Source organism: Colletotrichum aenigma (genome assembly GCF_013390185.1).
Source record: "Colletotrichum aenigma strain Cg56 chromosome Unknown KSG_Cg56_contig08, whole genome shotgun sequence".
In the NCBI taxonomy this organism is placed as follows: Eukaryota; Fungi; Ascomycota; class Sordariomycetes; order Glomerellales; family Glomerellaceae; genus Colletotrichum; species Colletotrichum aenigma.
The window spans coordinates 175,252-194,978 of record NW_023500914.1 but is presented as its reverse complement, the minus strand read 5'-3'; the positions used below and the strand labels follow the sequence as shown (position 1 = coordinate 194,978).

General features: G+C 54.0%; 5 protein-coding genes across 5 annotated transcripts; 2 read left to right on the top strand and 3 right to left on the bottom strand.

Annotated features, from left to right (window-relative positions):
- Nucleotides 1-1,559: 1,559 nt before the first annotated feature.
- On the bottom strand, nucleotides 1,560-2,198 carry CGCA056_v011599 (uncharacterized protein; the record flags this gene model as incomplete). The annotated part of the gene is made up of 3 exons (XM_037326845.1): nucleotides 1,560-1,711; nucleotides 1,772-1,881; nucleotides 1,948-2,198. The coding sequence occupies 3 exons, from the start codon at nucleotides 2,196-2,198 to the stop codon at nucleotides 1,560-1,562; spliced, it is 513 nt and encodes a 170-aa protein (XP_037174475.1).
- Nucleotides 2,199-2,702: 504 nt separating this feature from the next.
- Nucleotides 2,703-3,760, top strand: CGCA056_v011598 (uncharacterized protein; the record flags this gene model as incomplete). The annotated part of the gene is made up of 3 exons (XM_037326844.1): nucleotides 2,703-3,489; nucleotides 3,546-3,630; nucleotides 3,754-3,760. The coding sequence occupies 3 exons, from the start codon at nucleotides 2,703-2,705 to the stop codon at nucleotides 3,758-3,760; spliced, it is 879 nt and encodes a 292-aa protein (XP_037174770.1).
- Nucleotides 3,761-3,939: 179 nt separating this feature from the next.
- bglE (putative beta-glucosidase E) lies at nucleotides 3,940-6,874 on the bottom strand (the record flags this gene model as incomplete). The annotated part of the gene is made up of 2 exons (XM_037326843.1): nucleotides 3,940-5,742; nucleotides 5,801-6,874. 2 exons carry the CDS (start codon nucleotides 6,872-6,874, stop codon nucleotides 3,940-3,942), a joined length of 2,877 nt encoding a protein of 958 aa, XP_037174480.1.
- A 2,447-nt stretch (nucleotides 6,875-9,321) lies between these two features.
- On the top strand, nucleotides 9,322-12,681 carry NEW1 ([NU+] prion formation protein 1; the record flags this gene model as incomplete). Its single annotated transcript, XM_037326842.1, has 2 exons — nucleotides 9,322-11,903; nucleotides 11,958-12,681. The coding sequence occupies 2 exons, from the start codon at nucleotides 9,322-9,324 to the stop codon at nucleotides 12,679-12,681; spliced, it is 3,306 nt and encodes a 1,101-aa protein (XP_037173852.1).
- Nucleotides 12,682-16,919: 4,238 nt separating this feature from the next.
- Nucleotides 16,920-19,727, bottom strand: CGCA056_v011595 (uncharacterized protein; the record flags this gene model as incomplete). The annotated part of the gene is made up of 2 exons (XM_037326841.1): nucleotides 16,920-17,108; nucleotides 17,268-19,727. The coding sequence occupies 2 exons, from the start codon at nucleotides 19,725-19,727 to the stop codon at nucleotides 16,920-16,922; spliced, it is 2,649 nt and encodes an 882-aa protein (XP_037174481.1).

Here is a 19,727-nt window from a genome sequence, read left to right as displayed (position 1 = left end):
GCGGAGGGGCCGTCTTTGGCCAAGAGATGGGAGTGGGATTCTAAGCGCGGGAGCGGTGTCGGCAGTGTGGTTTGCTGCGGTACGCGGGAAGAAGACGGGATGGAATGTGAGGAAGCCATCACAGTAACTGGATTCAGCAAATGGAAGGAAAACAAGCGCGGGAAACAAGGTGCGGGATCCTAAAAAGAGTGGAAAGACACAGCGTGAGAGGACCACTGAAACAAGGCAGGTCCCGGACTTGGATGGGCCTGCGCCACACCCACTCAAGATACGTACCTGCACTAACCAGGAAGTCTCCACTATAAAAGCTCTTGCCGTTTGGGACTCCAATCAGGTACCCTCAAAGTCCGAGTAGGAACCATGCCATTGGCTGCCGGATGTGGCTTGCCCCGAGAAAAGTGGCTCAAGGTTCGGCCTCAGCCCCCCCATTCCTGGAAATCCGGCAGAGACAGGAATATCTCTCCGATTCAACGCTCTACATCCGGTATCATTTCTCAACCGTGCATGTCGACGTTTCTTTCCTCGTTGGTTTACGGGACGCTTAGCCGCCGCGAACTCAATGGTTGTTTCCGCCCTTGTTTGCCGAGGTCTGTTACTGAACAACAACGAGTGACGCCCAAACAAACCCACTGCTTACAGTGCGCCAACGAAACGAGCGCTTCGCGTCCCTGGCGTCTCTCACGCACATCTCACACAACCCACCGGCTTCACTGTGATCACCAAGAGTGCGAATCCAGTTTGCTGCAGTCAGGAATTGCGGCGAAAACCAACCTTCCTAATCTGTCTCATTCACTTGGCAGGCAGAATATGTTGACGTCCACCGACACACCGGCCAGCGCTGTGTCAGCACTCGGCATCATGCACAACGATCCGTAAGCCAGAACTTTTGAATCTCATCGCTTCTCCTCCAGCGTCATGTCTTTTTTTTTTTCGGCCCCCACATCCCCTAACCGGTGTGTAACGTGAGCTCACTCGCCTCACTTGTCACGTGGGCCGCTACTTGCAAGTCAAATCGCGTCTGACTGCTGCCACGCTGTCGCCTATCGTCGTCGGGCAACTCCGCTTATGGAGCCGATGAGAGTGGAAGGTCACCGATCGCCGTCGAATATGTCTACTCCGCTTACCTCACTTCAAAATATCCGGTCGCCGCAGTCTGGCTGACCACCTCCGGAAAGCGCCGGTAGTTTCAGAATGGCTTCACTGACATCACTATGGCCGTGAACGAGAGGCCTCTGTCGCACAACGACTCTCTTTCGGAATAGGTCGTGTGCTTCGCTTCTCTCGGCGATTCATCAAGATATGGTCAAAACTTCGTCGAAACTCCAGTATCTATTATCTAAGAAAGCAAAACCAGAAGCTTGAACTGCGCTGATGATTATACCCCCTAAGTTCTTCCAAAAGCCACAGCCAAATTTGCCCCATTAACAGGCCAGGTCTAAAGCACCCTTTCCAATACGCCATTCATCTTTCTTCAAGATGAGCAAATGTTCAACTGCCAGTTCAGAGCCACTTCGCATAATCGCTGTGGAGGGAAAGGATTTGCAGGTTTTTCGTAAGGTCTAGGACCAGATGTCGCAGTCCGTAGTGTAGATCTTGGGAGGCGCACCCTCGGGCCACCAGTCCTCAGGCTTGCAAGCCCACTTGATCCGGTTGCAGTCCGAGATGCCGCCGCCGCAGCTGAGGTAGCCATTCCAGTTGTCGAGGACCTCGTCTAGTAGTTTTGTTAGCAAAGGTCGACTCTGGGCAGGAAGAAATTGCACATCGCACTTACTGAGGTTGATATGGGTCTCCTTGTACGTGCCGTCGAGAGTCTCGCACTGGCACTTGAGGCCGTCCCAGCTGTCGGCACCGCAGTCCTTGCAAGTCTTCCAGAAGTCGCCCCTATGTGGACGTCAGTCGTTTGGCACTCAATTGGTGGGCCGTAGTGACGATGAGGGGAGCACTCACGTCTTGTGGTGCTCAGGCTTGATCTCCAAGTCACCGAGGACGTTGGAGATGCAGTCGTTGAGGTTAATGACGCTGAAGGAAGTGGCACCGCAAATCTTCTCGTTGCAGTAGGTGGTGATACTGCCGTCATCGCGGAGGTTGAATTGAGGGCCGTCGTTGAGATAGCCACAGCCATCGTCGAGGAAGCCGGCCTCGGTGACCTTGGAAATGCCAAAGGCAAGAAGGATGCCTGAAAGTATGAGTTTGGCCATTTTGGGTGGTGTTGAGGGTAGTGCTTGGGTTGTGATGTTTTGCTTCACAATAGGTCAAGAATAGGGGTGAGAGGAGGAAAAGCATGGAACAAAACAGGAGACAAGATATACTAGGAAGCCAGTGGAAAAGAAGAAGCATCCATAGATATTTACAAGTAGAAAGAGCAACTGACTTTGACCACCTACCCTCCTGGTCTGGGTGAATTGTAGATAATTCACCTCAGATGAAAACTCTTCACCCTCCTAGCAAGCAATCTCACATTGCCTGCTTTCTTTATTGTTCTTCTACCCCAGATCGTTCCTACCTTTCCAAGGTAAAATAATCTCACCTTCACCCAAGGCAGAGTTTTCAAAGCTCTTCCATCTCTACAAAAGACTCTTCTTCCTTTGCGTCATTTCCACTGAAAACAGACCTCACCACAACACCACAGGTTTTCACAAAACAAGTGAATTCCTTCACAACAACAATACCAACACACCACACACAATCATCCCATGGTCAAGATGAACCTCCGCGTCGCCACGATCTACCTCCTCGGAGGACTTCCTCTCCTCATCAACGCGGGCAACACCACCATCATTAATGGCACTAATGGCCTGAAAACCACGGTCATCAAGATCAAGACGACCATCACGACCACCGCCACGGTCACTGCCACGGTTGAGGAGCCCTCCTTGATCAAGAACCCTCGTCTCAGCAACACCACTCACCTCACCAGTCACATCTGGTGGCTCCCCACAGACACCCCCAAGTCTCAGGGCACCAACAGCAAGGCCAAGCTCGCCAGTCCCGAGACCGAGATTCCCCAGACTGGCCTCTCTAAGACCATTCTCTCCAAGGCCCTCACCAACACCACCCTCGCCAGCAACATCGCCCTCGCCAGCCCCAACTCGACCACCACCCACACCCACCCCTCCATCACCGTCGTCGACATCACCGCCACCAGCCCGCGCTCCCCCCTCGACGACAACAACCTCGACGACGACACCCTCGCCCCGGCCTCCGACCCCGCCGCCGGCTTCATCAAGACCTGCTCCGCCTGGCAGGTCTGGGACGCCAACAACGTCCTCTGGGCCCGCTGCCGCGCCCGCGGCCGCGGAAACATGTACTGGTCCCGCATCGGCCTCGACCACATGCTCGGCAACGTCGGCGGCCGCCTCGTCTACCAGCGTGAGGGCTACTTCTCGTCCTCGTGCGTCTCGTGCCAGCGCCGCGCCCGCACCACCAGCTACCTCCAGTGCGAGTGCAAGGACAACCAGGGCGAGTTGCAGACGACCAGCATCGATCTGAGTGAGTGCCTTTCATCTACCTCCTCCCGTTTAAATGATGCTAACAATACTCCACAGACCGCTACCTCGGCAACAGAGACGGCTTCATCTGCTCCGAGTACATGTGTGGTGTGCGCGAGGGGCCCCCGCCCGGTTCCCGCAAGTGAGTCGACCTCGCTGGCTACGCCTCATACTTTTCAAGGAGAAGGGAAAGATACCGACCACGCAGGATGGTATCTTCCAAGGAAGAAACTTTATACGGAACTCAGGAAGGCAGACATCATAGGCAGTGAACAATCGATTGGCTCTATTCGCCTCTACACATACTGATGCATAGACATGCCGTGGACACATTTGTCAGTGCCATGAAGTGAACAACCTTATCCCAAGAAAAATGCACCTAAACCCGTTTTGTGTTTCAATTCATCTCATGACCATACAACGACTTCTTACCAGCGAAGCCATACCCTCGTTACCAACTTGCAACATTCGACAGCTGCCGTGAGCTCTCGCCGACCAGGAAGGAGTACTGTCCGCTCGTCACCATAACCCAGTTTTGCTCGTGCACGTCCCAGTAGCTGAGATCACGACGCGTGAGGTTGAATGTGACCGTCTTCTTCTCGCCCTTTTCAAGGTTGAATTTGTCGAAGCCACGGAGGACCTTGACTGGAAAGTCGATTCCGTGGACGTTCTTGGGATACGCGAGGTAGAGCTGCGGGACGACCTTGCCGGCACGAGCACCGCTGTTGGTCACATCGGCCTTGACAGTGACATACGTCTCCCAGAGGTCCGGGTTTCCACCTTCTTCTCCTCCCGCGCCGGAGAGAGGTTGCTTGGTATCGTATCCCTCAGGGTAAGGGTACGGCTCCTTGACAACGTCGTCTGTCGAGTCCAAATACGGGTACACATACTTGTCGAGCTTGTTGAATCCGCTAGGGAATAGGGCCTCCTTAGGGTCGGGCAGTTTCTCACTGAACTTGGGCGGCTCGGCGGCAGGGGCTGGACGGGGGGCAGGCAGCTTAGACTTGGGCTTCACCTCCTCGACGACAACATTAGAGAAGGCAAAGCTCGTGTACGACAGGCCGAATCCAAACTCGAAGCGTGGCTCGATCTCGAACTTGTCGAAGTGGCGATAGTCGATGTACAGGCCCTCGGAGAAATCTTGCTGGGGCACGACGCCGTTGGGGAGGTACAAAATTTGCCCGGCAGCTCCGTAGTCCTTGAGCGACTTGGCAATAGTGTACGGCAGCTTACCGCTGGGGTTAACGTCGCCAAAGATGACATCCGCGAGAGCGTTGCCGCTCTCCTGCCCGGGAAGGTTTGCATAAAGCACAGCCTTGACTCCAGGGTGCTCAATCCAGCGTTCCATCTCGACGGGACCGACGGAGTGAATGACCACGACAGTGTCGCCGCCGACGCTGTTACCATCGCTCTTACCGCAGTTGTCTGCGACCTGCAGGATGAGATCGTCGCCTCCCTTCTGCAACTTGAGGTCGTTGCGGTCACCGCTGACTCCAGACCAAGAGACGAAACCTTCACCCGCATCGGCGTTGGCGAAGACGATGCATACATCCTTGTCGTTCAAGATTGAAGGGTCTTTCTTGTAAGGGAGCGAATTGGTAAGGTACTCGGAGAGCTCGACCTTCTCGCCCTTGAAGCCCTTCTTGAGGGCCTCGACAGGCGGCACGAGGTAAGGGAACTCGACAGCGCCGCTGCCCCATCCCGAGCCTAGAGTACCTTGGTTGCAAGCGCGGTCTTTGCAGTAGTTGGGGCCCTTGCCAGGGCCTGCATCCTCCCCAAAGATGCCAATCTTCAGCTTTCCTTCGTGACGTTTGTCGTTACGTCTGCGCTTGGCGTCGATGAATCCATCTCTGCTGATTGGCAGCACGTCCTTGTTCTTGAGCAAGACAATGCCCTCAGCGGCAACCCGGCGGGCGATGTCGGAATGGTTGCCTTGGACATTCACGTACTTGTTCACTTCCACCTCTTTCTGTGGCGTCTTGCTTCCAGGAGCGAGCACTCCCATCTTATCGTCGGTCCACGAGGAGAAGTTGGGAAGCTCGTTGGGAAACTTCTTCTTATCGTCCTGACCCATCTGATACCACGAGGCAACGATGCGCACGACCATGTCGTCGAGTCTGTCGATTGGAACCGACCCGTTCAAAACCGCCTTCGTCAGCTCGGAGCCCCAAAGGGACTTTCCGTCTGCCCAGAACAGTCCGTCGCCGGGCATGGACATATCCAGGCCGGCCAGGGCGCTTCCCACACCAGAGCGCTAGGCGAGTGTCAGTGACTGCTCTTCGAATCCAAAATCACAAAAGCAAAATCCTTACCTGAGCCAACCAGTCGCTCTGCACGAAACCTTGGAAACCCATCTCATCCTTCAAGATACCGTTCAGAAGCTTGGAGTTACCGCAGGCATACGAGTTGTTGACTTGGTTGTACGAGCACATGACACTGGCAACACCGGCCTTGACGGCGTCCAAGAATGGCCAAACGTACAGCTCGTGAAGCGTTCGGTCGTCGATGTTGCTCGAGATGGCGTTGGGCAGGCCCCATTCCCAGCTCTGGCGGAAGTGCTCTTGCTCGTTGGCGACGAAATGCTTGATCGTAGCAATGACACCCTCCTCTTGGATGCCCTTGATGGTCTGGGCTGCAGCAATGCCTTGCAGGTAGGGGTCGGAGCCAAAGCCTTCCCAGTTACGACCACCAGCCGGCAGGCGACCGAGAGGGCCGACACATGGGCCCAGTAGAACGTTGATTCCCTTGCCCCGGGCTTCCTCGCCATGCGCTTTGCCGCGCTCGTACATCAAATCTTTGTTCCACGTAGCACCAACGGTGATGCCCGCGGGGAAAGCAGTCGCATTATCAGCAAAGCGGAGACCGAGGGGCCCATCTTGCAGCTGAAGTTGAGGGAAGCCAACGTGGACAGCCGGGCCAGTTGTGCCAACGGCGAGACCCATCATCCAGCCAGTTCCGGTGGTGACATTGACCTTCTCAGGTAGTGTCATCTTGGCGACCATTTCGCTCGCCTTCTTGTAGCTCTCGGCCCAATTCTTTGATATTCCACCCTTTGGTGTCGGGTACCACGGCGGTGACAGGCCGGTAGGGGGAGGACCCTTGAATTTCTTGTACATGACGGCTCCTCCAGCGCTAATGACCACCCACATAAGGAGCACGACACCTGCGAATAGCCAACATAGTTTCGACCGGCCACGGAAGCAATTCTTGATGGCATTGAGTGCGCCGGTGCGTTTACCGGACAAGAAGGCGGGCTTGGGAAATGCGGACTGCTTCTGGGTATCGTGAGTGAGGTAATCGGTCGCGTCGATGTCGGAGGCATCGTCGGATTCGTAGGAGCGGCGGCCCTTCTCCTCGTTGAGGAGCCCCTCCTTGCTAGGATCCATCGTCGATGGCGGGGGACTTCGACACGAAGTCTGGTTAAGCCGAATTCAAAGGACGGTTGTTCGTTCGTGGAAATTGGACACGTCCAGTAGTGTCTGGTGACAAGTTCGTCGTGATCTGGCAGTGCTTTACGACTGACGGACCATTGCTCAATGCGCCTCTGGACTGGGAGACGGAATGGGGCGAGTTGACAGGGTGCTGTGGTCGAGACAACAGTGACAACCCGGAAGACACACGAGGACAATGGAGGAGTCTGTTCGGTTGTATGAGAGAAGCAGATCAGAAACAAGCAGCTGTCGCTTTTCCGACACGGATGAAGTGTGGCTGCAGTGGGAGAATGACAAAAAAGAAGCCAGGAACGGGGACGGGCGCCGGTGTCTGTTCTCTTGAGTTTCGGTTTGCAGCTGCCGCAGCGTGGCGGTGCTGCTGCTCTTGTCTTTTTAGCCTTTCTGCGGTGCGCAGCGCACGCCTCCAGGGGACCTCGCCTCGACCCAGCTGGACCTGGACCTGGGACTTTGTCGATTCCGGGTTGAAACAGTGGGGGGGAAACACCAGCTGGGCATCCCCCGCTTGGGCCGCCAACCCCTGTCGCGAGTGACGTCCCTCTGCCAGTCTGGAAGCTGCCCGGAAGGAAGAAGGACGCGCAGGAACCACAGCGAACATCAGCGCCCAGTGAGTGGCCCAGGGGCGCTCCCGTCCCGTCCCCGCTGATTGGCGTGGGACCTCGGCAGCACGGGCCTAGCGTGCCTGGGAGTGGGCAGAAGAGAATGCGAAATTCACCCATTCAAGGCCTCAGAATCCTCTTTCACCGCCCTCCTCCACGGATCCATCGCTACTTTTGCAGTGGTGAACTGCTTCGTCCACTGCCTTGCCACCCGAAGATTTTCCGTCATTCATGTAAGGTGTCTCACGATCCGATACCGAACCGAATCCACACTGCCAACGAAGAACATAATGGCGGCACTTCTTGTTGATCATCTGTACACACAACTCTCGTCAACTTGAAGCCGTGCTAGACGAATAATCACCAGATATCGAAACCCGAAATTGCTACGGCGAGACGAAAAGTCAAAAAGAAAGGAATGCGGCCCTATTTGACCGACATCAAAGACATTGTGTCTCAACTAGACCCAAAGGGTGGGAAGCGTGAACAATGACCGAGGAAGGCCTCGCAATCCTGATTGATTGACAAAACATTACATCCACCAGCCACCTCTAGCCAATCGCGACTCCCAAAGAATCCATGAAGAAGACATTCGGATCCCAAGTACGATGCGAAAGAATAAATTCTTGGGCCGTCTGTAGGCCTTTACTTTACGTAGGCTCTGTGCAAGTTTCTCAGCCTCACTTTGGCCGGGCGTCGAAAGAACACTACAACATGCACCGTCCGAATGATGCTCACATTGAACTTTGTCGAACTTCATCATGCACCACAACCTATTGTTCATCACAGACTTTGGGAGCTTGAGCCATTCAAACTAGGTTTTTTGGGGCTTCCCTTTCTTTGGGAATTATAATGACTTTTTCTCGGCATATATCCTGCGCGGAAAAGCTGAGTGGTGGCGGGGCCTCAGAGGGGCACTCTCGCCTCACCGCAGTCGAAACAATGGAAGTGTTGCACAGCAGAGGCCAATATATTTGCACAAGTTGATCGTCATGAGAGCCATTTTCTGATTTGAGTAGCGTGTCCAGCCAAGAATCCGCTTCCAGATCATCTTAGGTAAAATACAAGTTGAGGTGCCAATTAACTAAAAGGGCAGACGTCCGCAATATAAAGACCTTGATGTTTCAGCTGCCTCCTCCGGTGATAGCACTCGGACGAAGGTTGGAAGGCGGAGTGGAGTTGACAAGACTAAGCCCTACCCAACATTGATGAAGAAAACTCCCCTCCAGTCCCGTCATACGGGTCTGGCATTTGCCGGGTTATCAGCAAAACAAAACCGACAACCGTGGATTGGTAATTCTGGCATCAAGAGGCACTGGCGGCGGAGCGTAAAAGATGAGGTACGGAGCACAGGGGTACGTATCATGACGGAGGACGGGTCCACTGAGATAGACGAGCCAATCAAACATCCCCGATAGGGGGCTGGATAAGTAAATTTTTCACATGGCCCAAGGATGCGATTCTGCTTGGTGGATAAGGGACAAAGAGGGAGGGAAGGAAAAAAACCGCGCCCGGACGCCCAATCTAAAAAAAAATTATTGTGTTGCGACAAGAGGCAGCGGTTCTTGCTGACTGCACCACACATCTCCGAGTCACCAAGGAGAGAGAGGACAGACGAGAGAGCCTTTCGAGAAACCTCACTCCCTCACTTCGTTGCTAGCAGCAGAAGCGAGGCCTTCTTTTCGCTCTCTTCGCCGTGTCGACATCTCCCCTCTCCTCTCGTCTACCTCGACCCCTCCGATCCTGCAACCCCGCCCTTATCGCAATAAGAAAAACGAAGCGACCATGACCGTCGTGGCCACGGGCGCTGCCCCTCCGCCCACGCAGGACGACATCAACGCCTTTATTCACTCCATCTTCAACTCCGCCACCTCCGCTGCCTCTGTCGATGCCGCCTATGGCCTCTGCGAAGTCCTGAACAACAGCGTCGGATACCTGGGTTTGCAAGATTACGGCATTATCGCCGAGGTTAAGAAGGCTGCCGCCAACAAGAAGTCCGGCCAGATCCGCGAGTCTGCCCAGAACCTCCTCGGCGCTCTCTTCGAGCGTCTGCCTCCCAAGTCCCCCTTGAGCGAGGTCGTCTTCCTGCTCCAAGATGGCGGTTTGGTCGGTGTCTCCCTCGACGCCTTGTCCGACAAGGGCTCCGTCGTCCGCGAGTCTGCCCAGTACGCCCTGGATGCCCTTTTCAACAACCTGAGCCCCGAGGCTCTCGTCGTCGGCCTGTTGCCCGCGCTCACCAGCTACCTGAACAAGAAGGGCGGGAAGTGGCAGGGAACTGCCCAGGCCTTCAAGATGCTTCAGAAGATGGCCGAGAAGGCCAACCAGACCGTCGGCTCTACCCAGGAGCAGGCCGAAGTGGAGGACGTCATGCGCGAGACCATGGGAACCAAGCTGGCCGGCCTCATCCCTCTCGTCGAGGCGGGAATGCACGACCTCAAGGCCGAAGTCGAGAAGCAAGCCGTCCAGACCATGACTGCACTCACCAGTCTGCTGCAAAACGACGACGTTGCACCTCGCATCCCCCTCTTGATCGAGAGCATGCACCACCCTTCCACCGAGTCCCTGCGCAAGGCCATTCATGCTCTGTCCATGACCACCTTCGTCGCCGTCGTCACCTCTCCCGTTCTGGCCCTTTTGACTCCTCTCCTCGAGCGATCTCTCAACACCCCCACCACCGCCCAGGAAGTTCTGCGCCAGACCGTTGTTGTCGTTGAGAATCTGACCAAGCTCGTCCACGACCCCATCGAGGCTCGTACTTTCCTGCCCAAGCTCCAGCCTGGTGTCAAGGGTGTCTACGACCGCGCTTCTCTTCCCGAGGTTCGCGAGCTTGCTAAGAGGGCTCTGGATGTCATTGAGAAGGCTATGGGTGACGACAAGGACGTCACCGAGCGTGTCTCCGGTGACGACGTCTCCAAGATCCTCGACGCCGAGATTAAGAAGAACGGCGGGCTTGCTGGCCACCTCGACGTCTACAAGATTGCTCGTCCCTACATCTGCGACCAGGTCGCCGAGAACGTCAACCACCGCTTCGTCAGACGCATTTCCGCCAGGATTGCACCCTACCTCCAGTCTTTGATGAAGACTGCCGACGCCCACACTGCCGTCGCCGATGCCGTTCAGAAGCACTACGTCGAGGAGGACGAGCGCAAGTTCGGTGTCCCCGAGAAGGAGGACGACGGCGAGACCGAGATCGTCAACGCCCACTTCTCTCTCGCCTACGGTGGTATGCTGCTGCTTTCTCACGCTAACCTCAGACTCCTCAAGGGTCACCGTTACGGTCTTTGCGGCCGCAACGGTGCCGGCAAGTCTACGCTCATGCGCAGTATTGCCAACGGCAAGCTTGAGGGTTTCCCCCCTCAGGACGTCCTCCGTACCATTTACGTTGAGCACAACCAGGGTGAGGATGCCGACATCAGCATTCTGGACTTCGTCCTGAAGGATCCCGAGATCGAGGCTCGCGGTCGCGAGAAGGTCATCGAGGTTCTTGCGGAGTTCGGCTTCACCGACGGTCCTGATGGCCGTCAGTCGCACAAGGTCGGCTCGCTCTCTGGTGGTTGGAAGATGAAGTTGGCTTTGGCTCGTGCTATGCTGAAGGGCGCCGATGTCCTGTTGCTGGACGAACCTACCAACCACTTGGATGTTGCCAACATCGCCTGGCTCGAGACCTACCTCAAGACTCACCCCGACATCACCAGTTTGATCGTGTCCCACGACTCTGGCTTCCTCGACAACGTCACGACCGATATCTACCACTATGAGCCCAACAAGAAGCTCGCCTGCTACAAGGGTAACCTGGCCAACTTCGTCAAGCTCCGTCCCGAGGCCAAGAGCTACTACACGCTCTCCGCCTCCATGGTCCAGTTCAAGTTCCCGCCTCCTGGTATCCTGACTGGTGTCAAGTCCAACACTCGTGCCATCATCCGCATGAGCAACGTCTCCTACCAGTACCCCAAGGCACCCAAGCCTTCTCTTCAGGAGGTTACCTGCCAGCTCACCCTGTCTTCCCGTGTGGCCATCATCGGACCTAACGGTGCGGGCAAGTCTACTCTTATCAAGATCCTGACGGGCGAGGTCATCCCCACCACCGGCAGAGTCGAGAAGCACCCTAACCTGCGTATCGGCTACATCAAGCAGCACGCTCTCGAGCACGTCGAGATGCATCTCGAGAAGACGCCCAACCAGTACCTTCAGTGGCGTTACGCCAACGGTGACGACCGTGAAGTCTTCCTCAAGCAGACTCGCATCCTCTCCGACAAGGACAAGGCCCAGATGGAGAAGCTGATCGACCTCAAGGACGGCAAGTCTGAGCGTCAAATCGAGGCTCTTGTCGGTCGTCAGAAGTACAAGAAGACCTTCCAGTACGAAGTGTAAGTAATCTCCGCGGCCATTGATAACCCCCTTTCATCACTAACACTCGACAGCAAATGGCGCGGCTGGCTCCCCAAGCACAACACTCAGGTCTCCCGCGAGACCCTGATTGAGTGGGGCTTCGACAAGCTCGTACAGGAGTTTGACGACCACGAGGCTTCCCGCGAGGGTCTCGGATACCGTGAGCTCCAGCCCACTGTCATCTCCAAGCACTTTGAGGACCTCGGCCTCGACCCCGAGATCGCCAACCACAACGAGATCGGCTCCCTCTCCGGAGGTCAGAAGGTCAAGGTTGTCATCGCCGGTGCCATGTGGAACAACCCCCACTTGCTCGTCCTCGACGAGCCGACTAACTTCTTGGACCGTGACTCCCTCGGCGGTCTTGCCGTCGCCATCCGCGAGTTCAAGGGCGGTGTCATCCTCATTTCCCACAACGAAGAGTTCGTCGGCGCCCTGTGTTCCGAGCAGTGGCACGTCAACGACGGCCGCGTCGCCCTCAAGGGCAACGCCGCCATCAACCTCGGCTCCTTCGAGGACAGCAGCGCCCCCGCCAGCGGCGTCCCCAGCACGGTCGCCTCCACCGCCGCCTCGTCCGCCGTCAACAGCGCCGTCAACTCGGACGCCGAGGAACCGCTCAAGTTCAAGGCTCGCAAGAAGAAGAAGAAGACCAAGAAGGAGCTCAAGGAGCAGGAGGTCCGTCGCCGTCTGCGCCACATTGAGTGGCTCAACAGCCCCAAGGGAACGCCCCACCCTCCCGACACGGACGATGAGGAATAACTGCTTTCTTTTGCGACGGTAATATGATGAAATGCCCCCTCTTTTTGTCTAGACGATCTGCCGGGAAAAAAGTGATTTTGATGGGTTTGATTTGATTGCAATGGTATTTGGGACGCTTAGTGGGTGGGCAAGAGAGCAGCACCACCACCAGCAGTAGTGGACAAAAGAGAGGAGACAGCGATAGAGCAAAGACTACCCTGGGCCCTCTCCGGGCTTTTAGACGGAATGAAGGGTATCTATAGAGGCGTTCTGCATATAGACGGATTGGGATGGGCGGGTTGATTTCTTTAGGTTTAGAGACGCCCTAGAGCTATTCGAACGATTGAACGAATTGATCCAGTCATCTTATCTAAACGTCTTTTCTTATGCGTTTATTGGTGCGTGCGGCCGCTTGCTCCCATGGTTGAAATTGGCGCATTGTTGACACTCGTGATCGGTTCCAAAATCGATAAAAGGGGTTCCCCTCTCCAGTGCTTTCAAGTTCGATTGCCACAATGCCCAGCCTCAACTCATTGTCACGCAGGCAAGAAGCTAGGTATTATCGATTTCTGATCCATATGTGCCTGGCCTCTCCCAAGCCTCTCTTATGTGAAGTAGTGGTTCTTCTCCTCGCTGTTATCTTGATCCTCTAGCGTGGTATTCAACCTCATCAACAGGGTGGCTGGATAAAGTATTGGCGATACTACGACTGGAACCACAAGCTTCCTCTGTCGACACTTCCCACCATTGGTCATATTCTCTGCATCAAAAGATTTCATAGAGAAGTCCATTGTGCTTGCCATTCCTGTTTTCCAGGGGCAGTCGGGGTGCTGCTTTTAAGTTCATGTCAGGCGGGGGATGGAAGTAAAAGCTTCCGCGTGTCTTTGAAGTGGATTGGCATTCTCCTCGCATGACTTAAAGTCTCTGGAAATACCGGTTTCTTTTTAATTTCTCAAGCAATTCGGCTGGGTTCTGGCCGGTATTAGTTCCAAGGCGCGTGTTCAAACACGCTGGCAAGTCTAAGAAATCTCCCATCCCCCCTCTCCTGCCATCCCCGGTGAACAAGCATCCCAGATCACTGGAGTTTCTCAATTTCATTCTATGATTATCTGATGGCGTTTGGGCTAATAATTGGCAGAGTAAGCGAAGGTACAAGACCCGCAGGTATGTGCCCATTCTCCCGATAGCATTGGGGTTGGCCACTCCTGTGCTACTGGCAAAGCCATTGAAAGCTTGAATGTTGGCTGCCTGCCATTTACGATGTTCGTCTACGATGAGTGTCATCCTCATTGGTAGCTCTTAAATAAACAATTGGACCAGGGCCGATGTAGGCTGCCTCCAGTCAGAGGTACTCGGCCACCCTGAATCCTATTTAAGGGAATACAGTTTGGGATCTTAAGACTTTTTGACCTCAGCCACAGGCAAATGAATGCCTTTGCCTTTTTCTTTTTTGAAACTGGGTCTATCGAAAGCCCCGGAATTCTACAGCATTCGCGCTGCTGGGTACGAGGAGCAGGAGCGATCTTGTAGGTCGTGGCGTTGTCGACGTATTTTTCCTTCAAAACATGAGAAATACCAAATACCAGAGACATTATCAGGAAGCTTGAGGACTTAGAAGATAGGAACATTCAAAGCCTGCACAGGGACGGCCTTACATCTTGATTGAGCTCGGTTGCTGACACGTGCGTGAAAAGGAAATAACTTCCGGCTTAACAATTGATGACCCAGTTTGGAGATGACCCAATCCATTATTATATGAACTCCCAATGCTCAACTAGGCTTTGAGTTTTCAAAGCTTCCACATGCAACATGATCTGGTGGTTTAGCTTTCCAAGACCCTTCGGGGGTGACCCTATGTAGCAGATGAGCATATAAGAAAAGACTGAGCTCAGTAATACGATTCAAAAAAGCACAGATCATCTCATCAGAAAGAGACTTTGCACTCTGGGCATGGCAAACATAGTAGTAAAGCATGTAAAAGACCTGGCACTCCATCCTCGCGTCAGAAGTGCCTCCGACGCCCCCTACTGACGGCACAGGTTCGTCACTGCTAGCGTATTGTAAATGGATAAACAGACTATAATGGAACGCTTGCCTTTATAGTAGATGTCCTAAGAAGCGGAAAAAGGATCAACCTGCTACTTCTAAGCTGAAGCCGCCCCGTACTCAGAACTGTTCGCGCTTTGATATTCGCAGCAAATTGAAGCAACTCGTATGGGAGACGTTCGATTGGTGACCAGATCTTCAGAATATAGTATGCGGAGGAATATATAACCATAACTCTCAATAGGTTGAGGAGTACCCATCATGAAAAGATGCCGCGATAGCAGCTTATAAACGTCGTAATACTGAGCCGCCTTCAAGTAGGGATTAGATCTTTCCATGAAGATCAGACTCGTATTCCTATACAGACTTTAGCAGAAGAGCAGATGTAATTTGGTGTGACCCTGTTCCGCTGGCTGCTTGCTCAGAGCTTTCGGAGTCGATCATGCGTTCAGTACCTATTTAATATACATAATTCTCACATCGTCAGGCTCAGAAGAAGATACTCAACACGACTATTCGCAGGAATGACTGACTAAGGCTAGGACCAAAGAGAAACAAGCGGCGGCAGCAAAGTCGATGTGTGATTTTTGAAAACGACAGGACACCGTGTCTGGTCTCCCACACGCAATCGTGATTAGAAGATAGGCTCTTTCAAACTCGAAACCAGAGGCACAAGACATAATCATCATTATTACAGCCTTTTTAGAAGAAGATACTTCAAGAGGGTTTTTATTTATACAAGGGGATGTTCACAAATCCCATTACTATGGACCAAAGAATATAAGTACCGTCACTGATGGAATCATAGACTAAAACCCCATTACCTTGGGAGAATGGACAGGACGAATCGAAGAAAACCACCTTTGCAATCAATTTCGAGAGCATCACAGACCAAAAGCTAGATATCAACTGAGTCCGCGCTATCGAAGCATCTACTCGGGGCTCACGCAAGGCGTGTAACACGATGTGACAGTATACTCCTGGAATGACGGATGATGGAGAGGATTAGGACGAATGTTTCTCATTCAAGGCTTTGCCGAGAGCTGAGAATTACCGCTCACTTTTCATCGCTTTCACGTTGTCCAAAGTGCGGACCTTGGTCTCAAAGATACATTCGACAAAAGACTTGATTTCTGGCTGCTGAACGAATCATATACGTACGGATTAGGAGCTATATATAAAGACACATGTCTTGCGCAAGAGAGCCTTGTCACGTTGTGTTGAGAGGCACCGAGGAGAACTGACGGCGCACGGAAGCCGAGGCCGCGAGGTTTGATGCTGGTTACATGTCTCTCTTGGCGCCTCCTCAAGTGCATCTCTTCCAAAGAAAATCATTGTGCTTGATGAAGGTCGGCCTCTCGGAGTGCTTCTGACTGCCAACAGGAGACCTCGTCGCTGGAGACAGACTGCGTGTGAGAGACGAGAGGACAGAATAAGAGAAGAGGCCCCGGATTGGACGGATGAGTATTGATAGAGAAATACTCGGTGGCAAGCAGAGGCGCAGGGCAGAGTTGGAGATACTCATGCAGTACGCTGTCGGCAGGAGCCCGTCTGACTAACGACGATAGCTTCATCGCTTTCATGACCACTCAAGATTAGTCAGGGACGGAGCAAAGTCTAATTTGTGCGAGCTATCAGCTGAATGGATGATGGATATTTTACTTATAAGCCAACATTGAGATGCGATGCACGGAACTGTGGTACTCCCATAGTCAAAGGACCGCCGACAGTGAGGTCACTAACCACTTGAACACATGGATCAGTACTCAAGAGGCTGGTCATGTGAAATGCAAGAAGCGAGCTTGATGGGTGGTAATTTTGTCTATGTTGTGCGAAAGAACGAATTCCCATCATCAGGGCGACCTATCGTCCCCGTCGTCCAGTTCATTCCCTGTCCCGTCGTCCGATTCCTGTTCCCTTGGTGGCTTTGCCAGCCACCACACTCGTCATAAAAGAGATTAAGCTTTAAATATAAGTAGAGAAATATTTGCGTCATATCCAGTTTGAGAAAGAAACAAGAGCCCCACCGTTCATGTCATGATGTGCTCAAGCTGTAAGTCTAGGTATCAATCCTGTTGCAACTCCATCCAATGTCTATACCGATGTGGAAAAACTCCTCAATGCCCGCTGTTGGGACTGTACAAATATCGACCGCCGCGTAGGGCCCATGCAAAATAGAAATTACGCGCAAACAGATTTCCGTGATAAATCAATTACCACGAGAAGGTCATGAGAGCGGGGTTGAGGGCAATGGGCAGGAGCAGATGACTGGCGGAAACGGTGGCCATCGGGAGGATGGCGACGAAGTCGGTGATGCGCCAGTCGTAAGGGACGAAAGGCGCAACCGCCAGGATGATCATTCCGGCGATGAATATGCACGAGAAGAGCATGGAGAATTTGAACTATTGAAAAATAACGTCAGCAATCGCTCGAATGAGACGGACAACACACAGCATGGCGCTGCGAGCGCGTCGCGATTGGCGAGGGTGGCCACAGGAATGTGGGGGCACCGCCACCAAAAGCTGACGAAGCTGAGGGGGGAGCTGATTAAAAGAACTCACCTTCTTCAAAACCTTGGGAACCTCAATGAAGAAATTGGAGAACTCGGCCTCCTTGGACGTCGCTCCCCAAGTCATGTCAATCTCGAACATGTGAGCCAACAGGGCCTGGCTGACGTGCAAGCTGAGACCACCGAGGAAGATGGCAAGCAGGAAAGTCCACTTGATGTTCTCGAAGAAGGCCCAGAGCAAGCCCTTCTCGCCGACACGATAGCGCATCACAGCAAGAGCGACGTTACCAAGACCGTTGAACACGATGATGATAGAGAACCACACCTGCCACGAGTCGACGTAGTACTTGTCAAGGTATCCGTTGTACCAACCCATGAGGAAGTAGTTGACTGAAGTCATGATCCACGCGGCGCCAATGGCATAGTACGTGCCGATGTACGAGACGACGGTGATCTTGGAGGTAAAACGGATGTTGCTGAACAGGAACTTGCGGAACAGCGGGGTGAAGGGGCCTCTCCAGAGCCAGGTGCGGATGGGGTGGAAGAGCAGCTCGTTGCAGCCGTAAGCGTACTTCTCCCAACGCGCCAGCTCGTCGTACACAGTAAGAGAGACACCTTCCTTGAAACCTTCGCCAGCCCAAGCAGCTAACCGGATAATGTAGCCATTGCACTGGAGACGAAGAGACATATCGAAGTCCTCAGACACGTGAGACTCAGACCAAAACTTCTCGTATCCGTCCTCATCGAAGTAACCGACCTGTTGAATAGCTGTCCATCGGAGAATGGCGTTGTGACCGACGAAAGGAGCGACATCACCGTTGGAGACCGTGTAACGAATGGCGGAGTAGATGAGGTTGGTGAAGAAGGTGATACCGTTCTCGAAGTAAGTGTGGACAACCTGCATGACACCGGAAGAGAATTGCATAATGCCGACATCAGGAGATTGCTCCATCTCAGAGACGGCGTCGAGCAGACAGTCGGCAGGAATACGAGTATCGGAATCAATGATGAGGATGTAGTCGCCAACACGAATGTTACCGTCAGCCCACGCGCGGCCATCAGCCTCGAGAACCTCCTTGAGGGCGATCTCGTAAGCTTGGGCTTCGTCGTGCTGGGTCCATTCATTGGGGCGGTTGATCTGCTGGAGCTTCTCTTCGACCTTGTTGGAGATCATGAGGGCGTAGTTCATGTTGGAAGCCTTCTTGAACTTGCCGCGACGAACGAAGCCATCCTCGCCGTGCTTGGGACGACCGACCCAACCGATGCTGTGGTCGGCATAGAACTCAATACGGGCGCGGCGGTCCTCCTCAGAGATCAACTGGATACCGTCATCGTTGATGAACATGTTGGCAGAACCACCCTGAAGCTCGTAGGTGGACATGGCCTGCTTGATGGACTTGACTGTGGGAGCAATGACACCACCCAGACCCTCCTTGTACACAGGGCACTGGACGGTGATGTGAGGCAGGATCGAGCTTTGCAGTCTGGGGGGAGGGCGTGCGGAGTAGAACTTGGAGTTGATGGTCAACTGACGGATGGGGCCGAAGATTTGAGCCAAGCAACCGACAATGACTTGGGCGAAGAAGAGAGTGAAGAAGATCTGAACCGGGAAGAGGGCAACGAGAGCCAGGCGAAGGTAATCGCCGTCGACAGAGACTTCGATGGCAAGCTGTCTCCAAGCGGCACCAAGAGAGACGGTGACAAGAACCAGAGTGATGGACACCAGGTAGGTGTTGAGAAGGTGGACAGGACGCTTCTCGGGCTTGATCTCACCACTCTCCTCGTCGATCTCGTAGTCGGCAACAGTGGGCCCCTTCTTTTCGTCACCCTCCTCCTCTTCAGCGCCGGCCTTCCAGACGAGCTCCATGAGCTCCGACTCGATGGCCTTGGCTCTCTGAACCAGATGCAAGGCATCGTCGTCCCAAACAATGAGAAGGCCTTCTGAGGCGACAAAGGCGGCGAACTGGTGCTTTCTCGCTCTTGGCAAGTCCTCGATAGTTGGGAGGATCTGCACCCTCAGACCATTCATCAGAGGAACGTCGACGGCGTCGGGGGTCCACTGGAGGAAGGTCTTGATGACACGAGAGTTCACTGTCATGGCACACTGGACGTTGAGAGCGGCGCAGGCCAGGGCGAAGGGCGAGTTGCCCAGTTGCGGTGGGCAGGCCATGTATTGGCCCCTGGCCTTTCGAAGAAGGACACCCTCGATCTCGCCAGAGCCGTCGCTGACCCACAAGTGAGAGCATTGTTGCTGGTAGAGGTAGTTGACCATGACCTCATGCTTGATGTCGTCGAGGAACATGGAGCTGCCGTTGGAGCGTGTTGAACGGCCTGAAATGGACTGGGGGCGGGAGTTGTAGCGAGGAGTGGGCGGCTGGAGCTCCATGTCGTTGGAGCTTCCCTGGTGGGAGTGACCCTTCTCGGAGACGGCGGGTGGACTTGTGCGGTTTGGCGGACTGGCCCCGCGAGGAGCTTCGGCCTTGTCGGCCTTGAAGTAGCCGCCGATGCCCAT